Source organism: Zootoca vivipara, chromosome 2, assembly GCF_965207765.1.
Source record: "Zootoca vivipara chromosome 2, rZooViv2.hap1.1, whole genome shotgun sequence".
Classification (NCBI taxonomy): Eukaryota; Metazoa; Chordata; class Lepidosauria; order Squamata; family Lacertidae; genus Zootoca; species Zootoca vivipara.
This window is the reverse complement of record NC_142584.1, coordinates 96,732,434-96,753,923: the sequence shown is the minus strand read 5'-3', so window position 1 is coordinate 96,753,923 and position 21,490 is coordinate 96,732,434. Positions and strand designations below refer to the sequence as shown.

The following is a 21,490-nucleotide window of genomic DNA, read 5'->3' as shown; positions in this document are numbered from 1 at the left end:
GGGCCTGCTCCCCCCCGCCCCCAGTGTGAAGGGCCTCATCCATAATGCAGGGAAGGCTAGCAACTTGGCCTGCCCCTTTCTCCCCGTTTAACACCTCCGATATGCTGAACAAGGCACTGCAGGGCTCATTGAGAAACCCTTTCAGAAGCTTATCCACAACAGATCAAAAGGGGAGCAGCTTTTAAAGCAATCTCCAAAGTGCTGAGGTAATTATTAATTCATTCGAAGGTCTCCTCCTAAGTGTCTGCCCACCCCCACCCCACGCCTCCCCCTTATGCTAATCTATTTGGTCGACAGTTTAAACACAAAACCCTGCCTGATGGAAAAATAACGCTTATCATATAATGTACCCAAGTTAATCTTTGATGACTTTTTAATGAATAGCTGCAAATAACCCACCAATAATCTAACAATTACGGTCTAAAATAAGTAGTGAGCCAAAGAGTGTGTGCGTGTTTCTTAAACTATACCACTTGACACCACGGACTACTCTGGGCTGCTGACAATTCACTGAAATCTTAAAATACTGCACATACACCAAAATGGAGGGGGCGAGAAGAAGTAGGGTATTAATATGATTTTGCTGGCATGGCCACATAATTAGGCTACGGGCTATGTATTTTCCCAGAGAAGGAGAAAATGCCAGAGTCCGTTTATGGAGTTGGCAAAATCTGGGTTCTGTGGCCTTTTGTGGTTGCTTGGCAACTGTTTTAAAGGGTTCCAACTACTTCCAATTTGAAGTGAGGGAAGAAAGTCACACACACACACCCCTTTCAGCAATGGCAATACTTATTTCTAACCAAGTGTGCCAAGCTGTAGACTGTTCCAATGGAGTCTAAACGCTCTGAAATAGGAAGCTGGGAGCTAGTTCACCAACCACCTGAGGCCCAGCTGATAGGTTGCCTCCGCAAGCCTCCCTTGCTTGCATGCAGGATGCGTGTAATATTGAGAGGCCAATACTTAGCTTATCTGATCCCTTCGTTTTCTAATCCCGACAAAGTCCTCTCGGTTCACTGCCTGGCCTTGGGTGAAACTCAACCTGTCCAGCCTCTTGCCACAGGCCCATCCTGCAACCATTTCAGAAGCTACTTCCTGCCACCTGGTTCCTACCTACACAGGTAAAACGGAACCATCGTTTCGGAGTCTCCATGTTGTCCTGGGGATGTGCAGCTTTAAGAAGCACCGGAGCCTTACTCTGTTGCTACAGTACTATTCAAGAATCTTCCTATAAACTGGCCCATTGCCTGCCTACTCCTTAGCTGGAATAATGGGTTAAACAGTGGGAGTGATCCCTCTTCTCGCACTCTTTACCATCCTTATGTTACTTTTTTTGGGGGGGGGGAGAAAGTTGTTGTTTTTGTTTGTTACTATGGCATGGTTTTGTTTTGTTTTATATTGTAAGCCACCCTGTGATCCTCAGATGAAGGGAGGTATATAAATTTAATAAAATAATAATAATTAACAATAATCTCAACACAAAGGAGAGGCTTGTGGCTTGCCCTGGATTCGGAATTGCAACATGAAAAAAATGAAAGAGAAAACTATTACGTGTTGAGATTTCCACTGGCAAGCATGGGTGGAGTTGATACTGAATTTCACCATATCCTATGCTTTGCTGTGGTGACATGGGCAGGGCAGTCATCAACACAGAGGTATTTGGTTTTTTTTAATCCCACCTACCCTAAAACTATTGGGACGTGGGTGGCGCTGTGGTCTAAACCACTGAGCCTAGGGTTTGCCGATCAGAAGGTCGGTGGTTTGAATCCCTGTGATGGGGTGAGCTCCCATTGTTTGGTCCCAGCTCCTGCCAACCTAGCAGTTCGAAAGCACATCAAAGTGCAAGTAGATAAATAGGTACCGCTCCAGCGGGAAGGTAAACAGCATTTCTGTGCGCTGCTATGGTTCAGCAGAAGCGGCTTAGTCATGGTGGCCATGACCCGGAAGCTGTACACTGGCTCCCTCGGCCAATAAAATGAGATGAGTGCCGCAACCCCTGAGTTGTTCACGACTGGACCTAACGGGCAGGGGTCCCTTTACCTTTACCCTAAAACTAAAAGGAGGGAAATGCTTTACACTGGAGCTGGTGTAAAGTCAATGAGGGCATGGCCATAGAAGGGAGGAGCACAATTGTATCATGTCCTAAACCTTTAAAGCCCTAAACGGCCTCGGTCCAGTATACCTGAAGGAGCGTCTCCTCCACCATCGTTCTGCCCCGACACTGAGGTCCAGCGCCGAGGGCCTTCTGACTGTTCCCTCGTTCCACCCTGTGGAATGCCCTCCCACCAGAGGTCAAAGAGAACAACAATTACCAGACCTTTAGAAGGCATCTCATGGCAGCCCTGTTTAGGGAAGTTTTTAATGTTTGATGGATTTCTGTATTTTGATATTTTGTTGGAAGCCGCCCAGAGTGGCTGGGGGAACCCGGCCAGATGGGCGGGGTATAAATAAATTATTATTATTATTATTATTATTATTATTATTATTATTATTATTATTATTATAAACCTCTTCAATCTATACTGCGTACTGCAGAGGATGCAACATAAGGATGCATCTCCCATGTGCTGCCATGTTCCACTTACAACTGCACCCATTTCAACAGTACAGGGCAGCTATACAGCCTGAAGTGATCCACTCCAAAACTTCTGTTAAACCCTATAGCCTCTTTACTAATGGATCTCAAGTGTAGTGTTGTGCCTACAGTCTACAATTCAAGTACAATCCAAGAACACCAAAAACAGAATTTCCACGAAGTCTACTGCATTCTCAGGTTTGTTAGCACACTGGCAGATGCTGAACAGCAGGAAATTAGAAATTCCATAAGAGTATAAAGAGATATTGGGTTTTCTAACCAATTTACAGTTCAAGGTTGATATGAATAAAAGAACGGCGTGCAATTCTAAGAATCCCAAAATCATTCAGAGAAACGAAACCGTTACTAAGACATATGCTGCACAATGAAAACATTTAATGAGCACCCAGGAACTACCGGTACATGCAACACGATTATCAACAGATTCTTCCCCTTCTCCCCTTCCAGTGCTAAAAGATATGCTATGTTGTGTTCAGCACAAGAAGAAAAAAGGACTGTACAAAAACCACCCTTTACAAAAAAAAACCCCCAAAACAAAACATCTTAAGACACTCACAGCATGCTTAAGTTTTCCAGCCCTTTAAAGGCCCCGCTGATGTCTTCTATTGTGCCTGAAATCTCGTTATGTTCCAGATCCCTGGAGAGAAGACGACAAAAGAAAACCCGCAATCAATTTTGCAGTTTGTGAGCAAAATGTTAAAAGAGCCTAAGGGTAACCTTTAGGAAGAGTTTACCAAAGGGTTCTTCTTTTGTCCCGAAGGCATAAGGCTTTTATCAGGACGGCCCAGTACTTGCAGAAAAAGCAAAAATTAACCTTAACTGAATAGGTCTAGCCTCTTCCATACTGTTTTATTTAATAATAATTTTAAAAATCCAAAGTGAAGCTGCTTCTTCCTGTCTCTCTGTGCCTGAAATAGATTTTGGTTTCTCTTCTTCTGGTGCCCAAGTTGGGTTTTTCTTTTCTTTTTTTGCTGTCAGAGCAACAAAGGACTGGGGCTTTATTCCAAATCAGACAAAAATTAGGAAGAGAACAATCAAAGCCACAATCACTGTGCCAGAACTGGCACGGAGATTGCATCCCAAGCATCAGGGTGTTTGCTGGGTGTGTCAACACAGATGTGGCTACTGGAAAGAATTCTGTGCAGATAGAAGCCAAAAGAATAAATAAATGATGTAATCAACACACCTGGCTAGCGTATAAACAGTGGTGAAACAGTGAGAGGGAAAGAAGCAGCGCCTCAGCAAATATGGCAACGTCTTTTTAAAAAGTTCACACAGTGAGAAGACCAGGTTACATCAGCACAATTAGCAGCAAACTTTTATTTCTTTGAGCCACACTATCTTTGGTTCTACACATGCCACAAAGGCAGTTTTACTCCAATCAAGTGTCCTCCCTATTCCCTCTACTTCTCTTTTTGCAAATTTATCTTTGGAGGAGTGGGAAAAGACGCACTCTCGTAATGGCATATTGGCTAAGGACATTTTGGGAACCTTGCACATGAGTGAGATTTCTACAGCAAACTTTTTTAGTTAGCTAGTTGGTTGGTTGGTTGGTTGACCTCTACATTGCATTTTCTATAAAAGGGGGGAGAGAGAAAAGACATAGCTTGTTGCTATGCTGGTTCTTCCAAAAGAACCTGAAATGTCTTTTAATGCCAAGGGATGAAAAGTTTTTTTTTTGGGGGGGGGGGGAGACGCGTACTTTCACACACAAAGTATAGGGATTCAGTATTCCAGCCCAGTTTTCCTTGCATTCAACTTTGCTTTCTCCCAGCCCCTGTTGCCAATTTCCTATTCTTTCTGGCTGGCTGGCCCTGAATGCACACTGCCTTGTTAATCATTCTGCTGTGAGGTCCCTGGGCCTGACCTCTATTTGAATAGCTTCGCATTTCAGCAGTTTCACACCCACCAAAGGCTTGTCAACAATAGGCCGTAATTAAAGCATGCCCAGCTCTTTTTCACCAGGTGCAGGACCCAATGGGCCTTCTTCTTGATTCAATTAGAACTTGCTCTCCCACCCTAGCTTTCTCTCTGGGCAGTGGACACAAAAGGCGACCCACGAATTAGCTGCAATCCAAAACAGCTCTCTCTTTTTTATGCTTTGGGAAAGCCTTTCGTCCTTTTTGGTGCCAGCTGCTTAGGAGAAGGGCCTTTCTGAAAGCATGCATGGGACCAAAAAGTGGTTCTCGGAAAAGGCAAAGGAACATAAAGCGCTTCCTCCCTCTGTCCAATAAAAGGAATAAATGGCTGCACAGCGCGGTAGCTAAGGAGGGAAGTTCTTGCTTCCTTTCAAACAAGCCAGTGCCTCAACAAAGCTTAGAATATACCGGTAATAATAATAGCAGCAGCAACAACGAGCGTTGTTCATTTGTCTCAAATAAAATGTGTGTGTTTCCTTTTGAAAAAAAAAGAAAATTAATCCCATAGATGCTGGCCACAGTGCAAAACCATGCCAGAAAACTGGCACTAAGGATTTCATGACACTGGGGGGATTAATAATTATGCATGCATAATCACAAGGCATTAAAAGCCAAGATAAATTGTGGGAAAGAAGCAGCCACAGCATTGCTAGCTCCTATATATTCCAGCTGAGAATGAAGTATTCCATCAAAGACAGTACAGTAGTAGCGTAACAGGGTGGTTTTGTTTTTTTAGTCACACTAAGCATGGGAAACTGGAAAGGGGACCCTTGCTCTCAGGCAGGAAAGCTGTACCAGAGACAAGTAATCTCCCATGCTACACCAAGCGGGCTTCAGATCAATGGCAATCCTCACTATTTATGCCATGGGCTTTGTGTCTTACTGAAACAGAAAAGAAGAAAAAGGACGCAAGCAAATATGAGGAGCAGTCCCTTTTGTTGCCCCAGGGGCCGATCTAACGGGACAGAAAAGGTAAAACTGAAACACGTACAGGAGTCGCAAGCTTTTGAGTCCTTTGAACGCTCCCTCGGCAATGTGACTGATGTAGTTGTGGCTCAGCTGAAGTATCTGCAGGCCCGCCAGGTCTGCCAAGCTCCCCTCATCCAGCCTGGTTAGGTTGTTAAACGACAAGGACCTGAAAACAAGAAACAGAATATCAGTGTTAAGTTCTCATTTGTTTCTTTCCCACAGGCTTCACTCTGCTTCGCAGCATCTCTGTTCCGACAAGAATGGTTATGTAAAGCATATCATCAACACTGCGGGGGAAAGGGTCCAAACTACCTCAAACAGGCAAAATGTATCGCAATAGGGTCTTCCTTGGGGGTGGCCCCACAAGTACAGAAATCAATCTGTTCTGTGGTGAAGCAGGCTCTCTTGTAGCCTCGAAGAGCTACATTTTCACTTGGGCCTTGGATGTATAATATAAGCTAGGGCCATACACTGGTGCTGCAAACAATGAGTCCAACTGAGTTTTACTGCTAGTCTTAAGGCTTTCCTTAAGCAGGAGGGGACCTTTACATTTTGAGAGCAACATCTCATTTCTACAAAGCGACATAAGAAGCATTTTTTTTTTTATTTTCATGAGCACGCTGTTATTTTGGAGTGTATTATTAATAATAATAATAATAATAATCTTGTCTACTTCTAGATCTCTGCATTTCTCTTGCCAGATTTGCCCCTCGCCACCAATGGCGTGAAAAAGAAGAAAAGGCGTCTTGGGTGTGCATGAAAGTTAACAGCATATGCCAAAGCCTAAGTCAAAACAGACACATTTCTAAGTACTCAGAGTGTCATTCCTTGGCAAATAAGCTGCCGGTCTTTTGTAAGCATGAGCAAAGGCAGCAGTGGCGCAACGAAGAACACTGGAAGAAATTCAGGAGAGATTAATGGCTTTCGAGAAGGCATGGGACAACATACATTTGGTTCCTAAAGAGGCTGGAGTGTTGAATTATGAAGAAATGGCAGCCAGTCAAAATTATTTCTTCACCTGCGATGAAAGAATGTTTCAAAGGGTGGGCAGGGGGGGGGGGAGCGAGAAAAAGAAATCCAATGCCAACAGGTAATGCTAAGCTTGATATTTTTTTTGGGGGGGGGGTGTCCCTTCCCTTTGATATTCTGCATAGGTGTTTCCTGTTCCAACTGGCAGAGGCATGTTTCCTTCCTGACGTCATCTGGAGATAGCCAAGAGCAAACTTCAGAATATCACTTCAGAATATCCACCATTATAGCTGTAGCCAACTGGAAAGATGCATGTCCCTAGCACACATTCTAACACTGCTTTCTCCACTCCTTCTGCATATTTGAAATGCAGCAAGAGCAGGCAATTGCCAGAGCAGTGGAGCAGGTTCCTAAACTAGAGGGAGATTTATTTAAAATATTTATATACTGCCTTTTTATCCAAAATTTCAAGGCGGTAGAAAAAAGGGGGGTCAAGCAAAACCATTTTTTAAAAAAATAATCAGCAGCCAATGAAAATTAAAAGAAAGAGAGTTTAAAATACTTAAGGTGGTTTTTGTCTGGCAACTCAAGGACAGCAAAATTGGTGCCGGGCATACCACCTTGTAGAAAGCATGTCACACCATAAAGACATTTTCCTTTGCTGAAACAGCTATCATTTCTGATGGAGGGAATATATGGAGAAAGGCATCCGTTGATGATCTTCGAGTGCAAGCAGGATGGCATGGAAGACGGAGACCCTTCACCTTCTTGGGTCCCAAACCATTTGGCACCAGCCCTTTGAACTGGGCCCAGAAATGAACAGGCAGCCAGTGAACTTCTTTCAAAACTGGCGAGACATGTGCGTGAGCAAGTGCCAGTTAAAATTATGGCTGCTGCCCGCATTCTGAAGTTTCAGAAATGTTTTCACAGGCAGCCCTACACATATAGCACACTGCAGGAATCCAAACAGGACATTATGAGAGCATGGACAAAACGTGCCAGGCATCGGGTGCTTTTGCCCATTAATAGCTACTTTCACTGTCGCCCGTTAGCAACTTCAGCAGGAGAGAAGACTCACAGTTCGCTCAGCTTCTGGCAGAAGCGCCATCCAGCCGGGTTGATATGGGAAATCAAGTTGTTACGGAGATGGAAATGCTGGAGAGACCCAAGTCCATACAGGGAGCCGCTGTTCACTTCTGTGAGGGCGTTGTACTCCAGATTCCTGGAAACACGGCCAGTTTAAACATATTACACACCAGTTCACATCTCACATACATGTACTTAAAGAAACAAAAAACAACCCATGTACAAAATGCCACATTTATTTCAAAAAGATGGCTCTTAATCCCCACCACCACTCCGCCAGCCCACAATACCTCTTAAGACCAAGAAAGTGGCACCGTGGTCTTCCCCAAAGCCAGCTGCCAACTTTAGCGTGCCATTATTTGGGTTTGGTCCTGGAAGTACAGTAATCTCCCATTAATGCCCTCCTTTCTAAGCTAATAGCTCAATCGCAGGCAGGTGCATTCAGAAGTAAGTTTCACTGTGTTCAATGGGCATGCATGCATAAGCTTGTGGCTTTAGAGTAAAAGTCATAGAATCATAGAATCTTACAAGTTGGAAGGGACCCAAGGGTCCTCTAGTCCAACTCCCTGGAACGCGGGAATCTCAGCTAAAGGATCCATGACAGATGGCCATTCAACCTCTGCTTAAAAACCTCCAAGGAAGAAGAGCCCACCACCTCCCGAGGGAGTCTGTTCCACTGCTGAGCAGCTCTTAATGTCAGAAAGTTGTTCCTGAATCTCCTTTCTCGCAACTTGAAGCCATTGGTTTGAGTCCTGCCCTCCAGAGCAGTAGGAAACAAGCACGCTCCCCATTCCATGCGGCAGTCCTTAAGATATTTGAAGATGGCTATCCTAACTTTGTAGACACAGGTGCACTTTGGCTATCAAGTCAAAGTGCATCTCTACAAAAGCCTTAGTAAAACCGATGCTACTGTAAGTTGTTGCATGCCAGAATTACCCACCAGGCATCTGCAGCACGTGCCTAGGAACTTATTAGTAATAACCATCTTTTAACTTACAGAACTTGCATTTTGGCCAGACCCCAGAAAGCACCATCGGTCAGCTTGCTTATGTTGTTTCGCTGGAGCTTCAGAACTTCTAATTTGTCCAGTCCTTGAAACGTCAGGCCCTCTATCAGACGAATGCGATTCCGGTTCAGCTCCCTGGAATTGCCAACAGCACAGAAGGGTGTTAAAAGACTATTGTTTTCCAGTGGGCTGAGGATGGGGGGGAAGAAGAACCAAAAACCTCTGCTGCCCTTAATGCACGTCGTTTGAAGGACATGAAACAAGAAAGTGCCTATACTTTGGATCTGAAGCTTTGTATCCAAGTGCAAGGTATACACAGCCCTTTGGTGAACAGAAGAGACTTCTGGGTCCAGCTCCATCGAGACCAAGACGACTCTCAACGTTACTTTGAGCTTTTGTATTAAGAGTCTCTGGAAAGCTGCAGAAATAATTTAATTGAGGTTGCCCAGAGAACAATATTTAATGTGCAGCTATGAATCTGGCAGAAGAGGCTGGTGAAGGGGCACTGCTGATGAGGTGGCCTTCTGAGCAGTGATCATTGCTGCTGGTTCTTGAAAAAGGGATGGAAAGTAGGGAGCAATGTGGTGGCAGAAGAGGCAGGTTGGCTCCCTCTCCCCAAGCCTTTTCCTTCTCAGGAACCAGCAGTAACATTCACCTATGTTCAGAAAGCAGGTGAGCAACGCTGCCCCACCTGTGCTGCCCTACGGATCACTACTGTAGCCCCTCCATAGCTGCACAGCATTAGAAGCTGGGTTGTTAACTTCAAATGCCCTAAAAAAAATATTCAAAGAAGAAAGGTTATCACAGAGGAAAGCTGAGCTCCAAACCCTTTTTCTGCACAGGATTTGCAGTGAAGGAAATAGGAATCTTCTATGAATCCACTGTTTGAACAGGTAACCGGTTACTTTCACCAGAGGGAAGTGCCTGACCGAAATCCTACTTGTTAGCTTGTTTAAAATTTAAAAGAGATTCACAAGTTATTTTGTCTCTTCATATAAAAATCTCCATTGTTCTCTCCCCCCCCCCCCAATGTCAATTGAAATTGTATACTAAATGGTGCGCGATCCAGCCTTTGGGTCGGGTTCCAAACGTCTAGAAAGCAGCAAGCAAATGTTGAAGCCAAAGGTCAATTATCTGCGCACAAAGCACTTTCGCAGATGCAGATGTGTATTTGCGATCAAATGCAGCCCACACTACGCTCTGGCTGCACAAACAACGACGTGTGTGCTAACTCATCAAAAGCACCATTTTGCCCATCTAAATGTCAACCGCACACTTTAACAGCCTCCCCTCGCTGTAGTTTTATTACCAAATAAAAGACCCATGTGTGGTCTTGAAAAAGAGGGTTTCGAGAAAGCCCTCTGACCTAATTCGCTTTCACTGCCCTCTTGTGAAACAAAGGGAGGAACAAAAAGGAGCCAGAAAAATAAATGCACCGGCTGGATTGACTAGTGCAGGGGTCTCCACTGTATGTTCTAGGTAATTAATGCAGTTGTTGTTGTTGTTGTTAAAGCTCTTTTCAGATTACTCTCCCAACAGGGCTCTTTCTTTCTTTCTTTCTTTCTTTCTTTCTTTCTTTCTTTCTTTCTTTCTTTCTTTCTTTCTTTCTTTCTTTCTTTCTTTCTTTAAAAAAAGAAGAAGTCAAGGCCATGCTGGACCAACAGGAAAAAACTCAACCTATTCCTAATTTGCTTTATTAGGTGTCACCATAGGGCCATTAAAATATAGTTTAATCAGCATTTTATGGACGTGAAGGAGGATTGCATTTGGTGAGCATGTCCTCAGGGAACGTTTGTCTCCATAAAGTTTGGTTGCCCATAATTAAACTGCACATTTCTACTCACAGTTGTGTTAGCTTGGGCAGCTTGAATGCTTTAGCAGGAAGCTGGGCGATCCTGTTTTTACTCAGGCGAAGCGTCAGAAGGGATCGTGACAGGCTATCAAAAGCCTTGGTCTCCAGGATGCTGATTCTGTTGCTCCCCAGGTGCCTGTAATAATTCATCACAGAACATTTAAACGGCTATGTCAGAGGTATTGGCTGTTCACTCTTTATCTGAGTGGCTGGTGACATTAGACACATCGTTTTTATATATTTTTTATTTTAAAAAATCCAATGTTTTCCCCTCTCCACAGACAAGACAAGCCAATTTTTCCATTAGCACAATTTAGACAGCTGTTGATAAGAGATCCCTGGAGGTACAGTAACACCTTCAACCTCCCAGAGGAATCCGTAGCTGACACATCCCATGTCAGAAGTGAAGGGGTACAGAGCAAACATATACTATAACCTAGCAGGAAGAGTGCAATTATTGGAATTTAGCATCTATGTTCAATTTGACTTAAATACTGGCTCACACTGCATAGCTTCTATTCTTGGATGTGTTTTTTTTTAATAGAACCCAATGTCCATCTAACAGAGCCAAGTGCAAAACTAGGGCTTGCAGGATGGCAGAGGAAGGTGCTCGAACTCAGGACAAAAGGGGGGAAAGTGCTAAGCAGAAGGCACATTTGGAAAACCCTCATCATTTGGAAAACCTTCATCATGATCAACTCCTGCCCAGAAACCTATGTCCCCACTGTGGAAGGATGTGCGGATCCAGAACTGGCCTTCACAGTCACTTACGGACTCATTGTTAAGACCGTGTTCATGGAAGACAATCTTACTCAGCTGCGAGTAAGATGCACAGACACACACAGGAGGAGGAGGAGGAGGAGGAGGAGGAGGAGGAGGAGGAGGAGGAGGAGGAGGAGGAGAAGTAACCCATCAACTGGGATAACTAGGATAAACAAGTATAAATCTCCATCTGATTTGCTACACATCAGGTGATTCAAATAGCCTAGCCTGTATGTGTGTAAGGAGGTGTGGGGAGAGAACAGCCTTTTGTTGTTGCAACTGCTGAACAACTGACAATCAGAATCCCTAGGAATTCACCCAGTAATCTAATCTATGTTCTGTCCACCCCTAATCAATTTCAATAATGCATAGTGAAAAGTGCAAGATACAGTATTCTTAGCACTCAGTTTCATTTCACAGCGTTAAACGTTGTACCTCTTGAGGGTCACATAAAGCAATGTTTACAAAAATATGTCTTTACCAGTAAAATTTTTTGCCTCTGAGCTTCTGCTGCAGATGCTGCAGACCATTTTGCAGAAAAAATAAAAATCAGAAAACCGCCGCACATCAACGTTCAGTATAGTTCAGTTGTGACATAATCCAAGCCAGAAGTCACAATTTGTCTTTCTCCTTTCTTTATAAAAACAGACATTTACAACCGTGTACAACCCTGCAGCACGAGCATTTTCATATTATATGATGCAGTAAAAAGAGAGCAGAGAAGTTCTGATTAAAAAATCCCATACAAATAATTGGCACTTGGCCTCTCTCTTAGATTTTCATTAGCTATTCAGTGGTGCACAATCAAGCTTCTGTGCCTCCTTCTCTTCCCAACCCCTGCCCTCCACTGCCCCCCCCCAAAAAACCCTGTTCTCTTTGCTACTGCAAGTGGGAATAAGAGAATGCAGCAGCCTAGGGACCAAAGACCCCTGTCCTGGATTACTGCTCTGTTCAGCTTTCTCGCTCCATCATCTGCCTGTTTAAAAAACCATCAGAAGAGAGCAAGCGAAAGGAACAACAAGGAGTTTTTTTCAACCCGCGTCATACGTAACGTGAAAGAAGTGAGATTAATATGCACACACACACACACACACACACACACACACACACACACACACAAAGACAAGCAACACCCAGCTGATCCATCCCTGTAATCCAATTTTAAAAGAAATGGGTTTTAAAAGTCAGCCTTTGGTATATAAACAGATACTTTCCCATAAAACGATTAAATAAAAAACGTGGGTGGTGGTGGTGGTGGGGGGAACTTACAGATCCTTTATACGAAGCCCCACTGGAAAACAGCCACTTCGGATTTCCGTGATGTTATTCGAGCTCAGATCTAACGTTCCCAGGGCAATATAGGGCTCCAGTTGGCTCGCTTCAATGCTGGAGATCTTGTTGCGATTCCTACAAGACAGAAGGGAGGAGAATCTGACATAATCCACTTTCCCCTCCCTTGTGTTAAAAATAAGTACTAGCATCTAATAAACAAGTCTCTCCTAACTTGTTTGGCTCCAGGATGGCATGCAGTCCGTTTTATGGAGACAATTAGATTAGATTTTTTTATTTTTATTTTTTTAGGTATGAGAATACCTTTTATTAGACAGGCATATGCTGGCATAGACAAGCTTTCAAGTTTCACAGGGCAGTTCACCAGGCAGAATAGGAGGAAGACTTCAAAGCTATTCGTTTAGATGTAATACAAGAACAAGGCCATATGAGAGGCCTCCTACCTACAAGCTAGGGAAGGGCGAGATATATAGTGAAACGGAGCAAAGTAATGTAAATTCAGTTACCTCCGCTGTATAAAACTATGCATTGCCCAGATGGAATGACACAAGGCAGGTGTGTGTGTGTGTGTGTAAGTACAGCCTACTGGAATTTTGCAACATATGAGCTAATGGTCTTTAACTCCATCCTCATCAGTGTGTGGTTACCTGCATTTGGCGGACGCACCAGAGTTAGTCTAAACTGATTCTCTGCATTTATCGGAGACCAGAAGCCAGGAATGAGTAGTGTGAAGAAACAGTACCGATACAAGGGGGCAGGGGCCCACAGAAGAATCTTATTTTGTCACCACTGTCGGATAAGCCACTTTCATCAACCTGATTTGGCCACACTATAGGGATCTAGGACCATTTAAATAAAACCAGGCAACCATATTCGAGCGCCATTTCTGTCACCATAAGCACACAAAGCAGACCCATAGCCATCTGGGACCCACTGCAGTGTCACCCTCTGTCCTAGGTGGGCCTCAACAGCTTCCCCCACTTCCCACCAAGCTCAACAACTGACCTAGTTATGGTCTAATGCGGCCAGAGAAAATTATACTAAATGGGAGGTGGGCTTTTGTGGTTATCGTTTAGAGGAGATGGAGCTATTAAATTAAAAGAGCTCCACCACCATTTGCAGAGTGGGGTAAGGAAATCAGTCAAGACTACAACCATGCTAGTTTGGGTGTAGCCCAAACTACATTGATTTCTATCTTGTCACTGTCCACCTACTTGCCGTTTAGAGCCTATTCAAGTTGCACCATCGGTTGTCATCGTAGGGGAGAGCAGGTAAGGTGACAGTCGAGATTGCATCTTGTGGCAAGCACCCAACCTTCCTGGCCTCTGCAACGCCATACCTTTTTCCCAATACAGTCGTACCTTGGAAGCCAAATGGAATCCGTTCCGGAAGTCCTTTTGACTTCCAAAAATGTTCAGAAACCAAAGCACAGCTTCTGATTGGGTGCAGGAAGCTCCTGCAGCCAATCGGAAGCCGCAGAAGCCCCGTCGGACATTCGGGTTCCAAACAACGTCCGCAAGCTGGAAGACTCACTTCTGGGTTTGCAGTGTTTGGGAGCAAAACGTTCGACCTCCAAGGCGTTTGGGATCCAAGGTACGAGTGTAATAATGTGCTGGGACTTATTAGCATTCGCTACATGAAACTCTGATTACTCCACGTGGGCAAGCGTTCCACTGAAGTCCTCCAGTATATGCTATTCACAATTAACGTCTCCGCAGATGAAGCATACTGACCTTGAATACTTTGTGCAGGAAGCGCATATATCCTGTTGCCCTTCAAAGTGTGCAACCTGGTCTTATATGTGTTAACCTGATGGTAAACCCTACAGAGTTCAATGCAACTCAGTCTCAGCTAAGACAGCCTTGGTGGGTCTTGCACTTTCTTGGGAGAAGGGGAATACAGATGACATGCAGACACCACCCTTCAAATCTCCTTATATCAATGTACTTATCTTAAGGGGTTACATTATTGTTCACAATTTTAAGCAGATGGCATAGTAAAACAAAAGGTAAGAAATGTTTGCATGCGCTAGAGGTGGAGTGAGAAATGACAGAGCAAAACAGGTGGGGCTACTTCAAAAGGATCATGGCTTTTCTAGGAATACTGGAGTATCCCTTAAGAGAAGCTAAGGTTACACCTTAATCCCAGCGGGTAGGCCGGGATGCTAAACATCTTCATGATTTTTTTTTTATTGATAAATCTTTTCGGCAGCCTTTTCCACAAGTACAAGTGGGAGGGGGAAGACTATAGCTGCCAAGTTTCCCCTTTTCTCACGAGGAAGCCTATTCAGCATAAGGGAATTTCCCTTTAAAATAGGGAGAACTTGGCAGCTATGGGGGAAGACTTTCCTTCCGCAGGGTGAAGGCTATTTTTGGTTTGCCATGAGGAGAACGGGGAGGCAGGGGGAAATTGCATGGTTGGCCTTCATCTAGTATCGGCTTTCAGTATTGGCCTGGCTTTGTTAATTTAGGGAGTTGGGGGTAGCGGTGGAAGGAAGCCTTAATACAGCAGAAACCCCATTAAGGCACCACCTGCTATAAGCATCAAAACCAAAATGAAGCTTCAAACAAGAGGGGAGCTCTGCACCTCCCTTTTCGTTCTATTAATATTCAGATATGTACATGCGGAAGGAGAACAATTAAACCACCTAGAAATGCCTTCTACCAGAGGACATGCAAGGTCTCGTGTTATAAAGGGCTGCCAGACCATGACTGGAGATCTAGATCAAAAAGAGGTCACATGGGATGAATCAAGCACTGCTGCTAGGAATGGGCCTCCTGGCTTTCGGTCTCTTAAGCAGTCGCTTGCTTAGTCACAACCAGTTTCAACTTCTACATTCTATAAAAGCCATCCAGATCAGCCTTGCATCAAGAGGTAGCCATCCCAACAACATGCCAACCGAGATAAAAGGAGGGTGCAAGAAAGAATTCAGGATTGATGACCACACTGGGAGAGGTTTTTTGTTCACGGTGTTGTTATTTTAATTTTATGGTTTGGTGCGTTTAAAATGCCCTAAACGATGCCCTGCTTATGTTTCATAAGTGTAATGGATGTAAGTAAAGGGATGCTATCCCGAAACGCAAGCCCACCTTGGAAAATGGGCATGTGGAGGAAAATAGGAGAGGGAAAGGTAGAGATGGGAAATTGTGCTGCAAAATGTTTGAAAGAAACTGTTAATAATTGGAAGAGGAGGAGGAGGAGAAGGAGGAGAAGGAGGAGAAGGAGAAGCCAGTCATTCCTCTGAGCCCAGACTGGTCCCAACACATCAGTCTGTGCATACTTCCCGCCTAAGTAATGTTCAAACCTGCATATACCAGTCTATCTTAATCGATCAGCATGAAGAGAGGCATATTCATGATCAGCTAAGGAAACACACGACAGCTCCCTACTGCACCAACATTCCGCGCCAAACCTTTTCAGTCCATTTGATGTCAGATGTGTATTGGTACTACAGATGGATATCCAAGGAATCAAAGTCAGCTCCTCGGCCTCTATAGGCTCTGGGTGATGAAACATCAAACAGGGACCATCATCTGAGGGAAAGCTTTTGAGGGAAAGTTCAAGTTTTGAAAGCAGACGCATCACCGAGGTGCACACTCTTTCCCCCCCTGCATAGTCTCCAATCCATACTTGAGGGTAGTCACACGTGAGGCACTCTAGATGGATCAATATGGGAGCTGCAGTTCAGCAACATCTGGAGACTACAATGGTACCTCGGTTTATGAACACAATTGGTTCTGTTCATAAACTGAAGCGTTCATAAACTGAAGCGAACTTTCCCATTGAAAGTAATGGAAAGTGGATTAATCTGTTCCAGATGGTCCGCGGAGTACTTAAACTGAAGCGTTCATAAACTGAAGCGAACTTTCCCATTGAAAGTAATGGAAAGTGGATTAATCCGTTCCAGACGGGTCGGCGGAGTACTCAACCTGAAGCGTACTTAACCTGAAGCATGGGTGTAATTGGTTCCGGAAGTCTGTTCATAAACTGAAGCGAACTTCCCCATTGAAAGTAATGGAAAGTGAATTAATCCGTTCCAGATGGGTCTGCGGCGTTCGTAAACCGAAAATTCGTAAACCGAGGTGTTCATAAACAGAGGTTCCACTGTACTGCAGTGGCTATCCCCTAGTTTAAGGACACAGATTTGTGTACTCTACCGGCTGTGATAGTGGGTCAATGTAATACATATGCTTCCCACTGATCTGCATTAAAAAACCCAAACCTACAGACGATGTTCCTTGCCCCACACTGAAAGCCTCTGCTGACCCTTTAAGAGGGGAACACTTCGGAAAGGAAACTGCAGTCTCTTTAAGTATGTTCTTCAGGCAGGAAGTGAGTATCCGTAAAAGTAGCCCACACTTTGTTCTCCGAGGCCACCGAATCACTAGTTCCCAAGGGAAAGCTTGGCAGATTCTCAAGCCCCATTGCAGAGAGGCTGTTTGTTCAGGTGGAACTCAGATACATAACAAGAGCAGGCCAGGGGCTGGATATGCACTCCTGACATGCTTGGGTCAGCCGCTGTGAAACTCAACATACGCTGCGCACACCAGTTTCTTAATTAGCCACAGCACTGGCCCTGGAGCGAGATGGGCGATACGCTTGCTTTGTAACAAAAGGGAGAGAAGCAGGCCAGCTCCTACCCTAATTTCCTATCCATAAGGAACCATTCCTCTCCATAAAACGGGAAAAGAACAATCCGTAAATACGGCCTGTACAAATACAACCAGGTTAGATGTTAAGGGGTGAGGCTTAAACCAACTGAGCTCTGGCAGAAAAGATTTTCCACCCACCTCATTGTTTAGCACTGCCTCATAACCAGGGGCAGGGAACGTTTTTCATCCCAAGGCTCAAGTTTCCTTCCAGGTAAACACATGGGGGCTACATGCCAGTGTTTGGGCAGGCTCAGAGGCAAAGGTGGGTGGAGCTCATCCAATCCACAGAGGGGTAGATAATGTCACAGAATACAGAACCAAGATTCAAGATGACCTTAACGGACTGAAGACCTGGGCCCAAACTCACCAAATGAATTTCGATAGAGAAAGATGTAAGGTTCTGTACTTAGGCAGGAAGAACCAGATGCACAAATATAGGGGGGTTTTTTGGGGGGGAGGGAGCACCTGGCTTACTACTAGTACATAAGAAAAGGGTCCAGGGGTCTTGGTGAATCACAAGCTAAACATCAACAGTGTGATGCACTATGTACATTTTTGCCTCCATACCGTAGGTTAGGATATACACACACTCTCACACGTATTCCTCTCTATCCTATCTCCAGGCAGCAGGCATTATCAGAGTCATAGGGTTGTGGATTTACTGTGGCATTGTGGGCTCTAATCCACAAAAGCATGTGCATTGCTTTTTTTATGGTGCCACAAGAGTCTTTGCTACAGAGTGATGCCAGAATAGCTTGTGGAGGACTGCGGAACACTGTTTTGCTTACGTATCACCTTCGTGCTACAGTTTCACCGCCAACCACCTGCATTTCGCAGCACAGTAAAAATCAATAAGTTTTGCATAAGTGGGAATTCCAACCATCAATGCTAGGCAGAGCGAAAGTCCACAGCAGGAACAAGGGAGTGGGTTGCGACAGGACACCAACAGGCATGAACAGGAGGTGGGAAATTGGGTCAATGAACTGATAGCTTGGGACATTTCATACTTCGGTTTACTTCCTGGCACCTGGCACAACAGGATGCTCCTGCAAGTTAGAAAGCAAATCCTTCGCCTGGAAGTAAATCCCTCTGGCTTGAGCATGAAGTAATAAACCCAGGTTTAAGGACAGGTGTGAGTATGGCTACTGATTTCTCTGGCATAGCTCTTCTGCTGTAAACCTTTGTTATTCCTATTTTAGAATTCAGGAACCGAGGCAAACCTTGAGTTTGCAAACTGAGCAAGGATTCCCTGTTGATGAAAACGGATTTGAGCCATCAACCACGAACTTCCGTTTGACCCACAGGTCAACAATGGATGGGGGGGGTTCAACAAGGCAAACCTGGCAAAAGACGCCAAACCAAATTCCTATCTCCTGGTCAGGCTACCTTCCCCGGGTGCCTGTCAGCAACTGCACAGCAATGACAGCGCCCAATTAAGCATGATGAGTTTCCAGTGTTTCCTCTCTTGACTTTGACGAGTAAACAAAAGCTCGTTTCTATTTCTAGGTTGCTGTATCTCAGGCAGTCTCCATTAGGGGGACTCCTGGCTATTTAGTAAGTCTGTGAGCACATGCACGCACACATATGCTCATCGATTACCTCATTCCTGGGTTACATCACTTTAGCCTTCGCACCGCAAGTCAAACAAGCTACACAGGAAGCCTCAGGTGTCCATCTCATGGGCCGGCAGCCCAAATGTTTTTCCAGAGTCCATGTGTGGCAAGCCACCACACAGGAGCCTACACATTGATTCCGTTCACATCCCCACCTGCCTTGCCAACCTCATCTGACCAACATGAAATTCACACTCTGTTTGAACAGCTGCTCAGAACCGTGATTTAAAAAAATAAAACAAAAATCCTACTATGATTTGTGCCAAGCATCCCTAGGCCTTGGTGACTAGAGGCTAGAGCAGGGCATCAGTTTGGGCATCTTCTTCTCCCCTGCCCTCTTGGTTCAATGTGCAGATTCAAGGCCCTGATTCTAGGCGACCCCCCAAGGCTGTTTGCCTAAGCTACAGATATACCATTAGATTCCACCAAACTTAGGTTTACACATTTTTATGTCAAAGCATAATAGCTGGTGGTCTGAGACCCTATAGCAGGCATGGCCAAACTTGGTCCTCCAGATGTTTTGGGACTACAATTCCCATCATCCCTGACCACTGGTCCTGTTGGCTAGGGATGATGGGAGTTGTAGTCCCAAAACATCTGGAGGGTCAAGTCTGGCCATGCCTGCCCTATAGAACCTTAGAATTGTAGAGGGTCATCTGGTCCAACCCCCTGCAATGCAAGAAACTTTTTGCCCCATGCAGGGCTCAAACCCATAACCCTAAGATCAAGAGTCTCATGCTCTACCAACTGAGCTACAGAAGGCAGGCTGGTATTGTACCACTACAACGGGAAGGTAAATGGCGTTTCCGTGCGCTGCTCTGGTTTGCCAGAAGCAGATTAGTCATGCTGGCCACATGACCGGAAGCTGTATGCCGGCTCCCTCGGCCAGTAAAGTGAGATGAGCGCCGCAACCCCAGAGTTGTCCGCGACTGGACCTAATGGTCAGGGGTCCCTTTACCTTTAGGGATAGGGCAGAGCAGAGCCTTAGTCTACCAACAAGCAGAAGAGAGATGTATCTACCACAAAATTACAAAACCTGTTGCAATTTCAAAGCAAATTATGATGCCTCTCTTGCACACATAATTACTTTGCTCGTTGTGGGTGAGGCCGCTTTCATTGTGCTTCTTATGGAGGAGCTGATACAGGTCCACTTGGGACCCAAGAGGGCAGAAATTGCTTTCTGAAGGGACTGCTTGTAATATATTTCTCTGACAGATGAACCATGATATGCTTAAGGTGCAGATCCCAAGCTAAGTGCGGACAGCTATGGGGCTAATTCAAAAGTCAGCAAATCTTAGCTGACCACATGTGAACACTCCTTCGCTCTCTTTCACCTCCCAAAGATGTCCTGTTAGAAGGTAGTTAATGGACATACCGTGCTCTGGCCAGCACACGGAGACGAGGAGGAAGAGGGATGGGAAGTATCTGGTACGCTTACATTAGGTCTTCTCCGCTAAGGCTGCAAACCCCTTCCAACATACCTCAGATAAAAATAGTATTGTCCCCCCACACCGCTGCCTCCAAGGCAGGGACACAGAGACCAAATAAAGCAAGCCAGAGCCAAGACGTTCTTAGGGGCATTCAAGTGACCCGGATCTCGTTTTCATACAAACAGGAAGTGATGCTTATTGGGTGGGGGAGGAGGGAGAGGAAGGCATAGAGCTAAGAAATGTGTTAAGAGAGACACATGGATCTGAACTCCCAGAAGCACGTTGAAATGCTGTACTGAAGGAAAATCGGGATCTCTGTGTCACCGTGAGAAGCCATGATGGCTACAGGGGTTTGGGGACAGTCCTGGGATTTTCAGGGCAGTTGGACAGTACGAGGCTGCAATCCTGAACATTTGCCCTTTTTTTAGCTAGGGCACCAGCCTCTCCAGTGGAGCTTACTCCTTAGTAAACATGTCCAGGCGTGCATCCTTAATGGGGCAGATCCAGTACACATTCTCCTCTCTCGGTGATCACCGTTGAGCTTCTTTTTGAGCAGCTGCTTTCCTGCTGAAATCAGATAGACAGGGTGGGGCTTCTAAAGGGCAGCCCTTCACAGGCGAAAGGAATCTCTGTGTAAGCAACTCATAACCTCCAGGGATTTAATCAAGTGTCTCAACTGCTCAATCACCATTTCTCTAGACAAAACTAGATTTCATGTGTAAAAAAAAAAGGGGGGGTGGGGGGCAATTCACTGATCAAAAGAGAAAAGCTAAAACAAAAACAAGACTCCGTTCCCCACAGGCCCCACCCTGACTCTAGCTACATTGAGCTGAAGATCCGGCATTTGGGGGCTATCCCAGTTTAGAACTGAAAAGCAAAGTTTTTTGGGGGGGGGGTTGCTTCTGCTTTTGGATCCCAGAAAAGGCACTGTTCTATAAGCTTGAGACAAAACGCTTAGAGAACTTTTACACACCACTCCGCCCCCCCCGCCCCCTTTAATATATCATATAAGAGCGAGCCAAATTCGGTACATGTCACTGTGCTGGAATCTCAAGCTGTTTCCAAAGCAGGAACTCTGCAAGGAACAATTATGCACTAACAGGATATTGCCTCTTCTTTCTTGGATTGCTGTGGATAGAGGCTCTTATTACATAATCAGGCATGCAGACTCATATCCAGAGCCTACTTTGGGACTGGGGGCAGGGAGGGTGAAACTCTACACAGACAAAATCCAGCATGAATATTTGCAGGGCTTTCTTGCTTGGCCAGACAGAATGTGGCTACGTTAAAAGAACAGGCATTTTTGAAGCCGGAAGTGAAATCTATGGGGTACGCTAGATATTCTAATC

The 21,490-nt window shown here is 45.0% G+C and overlaps 1 protein-coding gene across 1 annotated transcript in view; it reads right to left on the bottom strand.

The window, feature by feature from the left end:
• The window catches only part of LRIG1 (leucine rich repeats and immunoglobulin like domains 1), a 130,945-nt gene that overhangs the window by 27,990 nt on the left and 81,465 nt on the right, over window positions 1-21,490 (bottom strand). The window contains exons 4-9 of the mRNA XM_060271328.2: window positions 12,426-12,563; window positions 10,387-10,530; window positions 8,534-8,677; window positions 7,529-7,672; window positions 5,504-5,647; window positions 3,150-3,230 (exon numbers count right to left, since the gene is read on the bottom strand). Of these exons, the coding sequence (XP_060127311.1) occupies window positions 3,150-3,230; window positions 5,504-5,647; window positions 7,529-7,672; window positions 8,534-8,677; window positions 10,387-10,530; window positions 12,426-12,563 (795 nt within the window). The remainder of the gene's footprint in view (window positions 1-3,149; window positions 3,231-5,503; window positions 5,648-7,528; window positions 7,673-8,533; window positions 8,678-10,386; window positions 10,531-12,425; window positions 12,564-21,490) is intronic.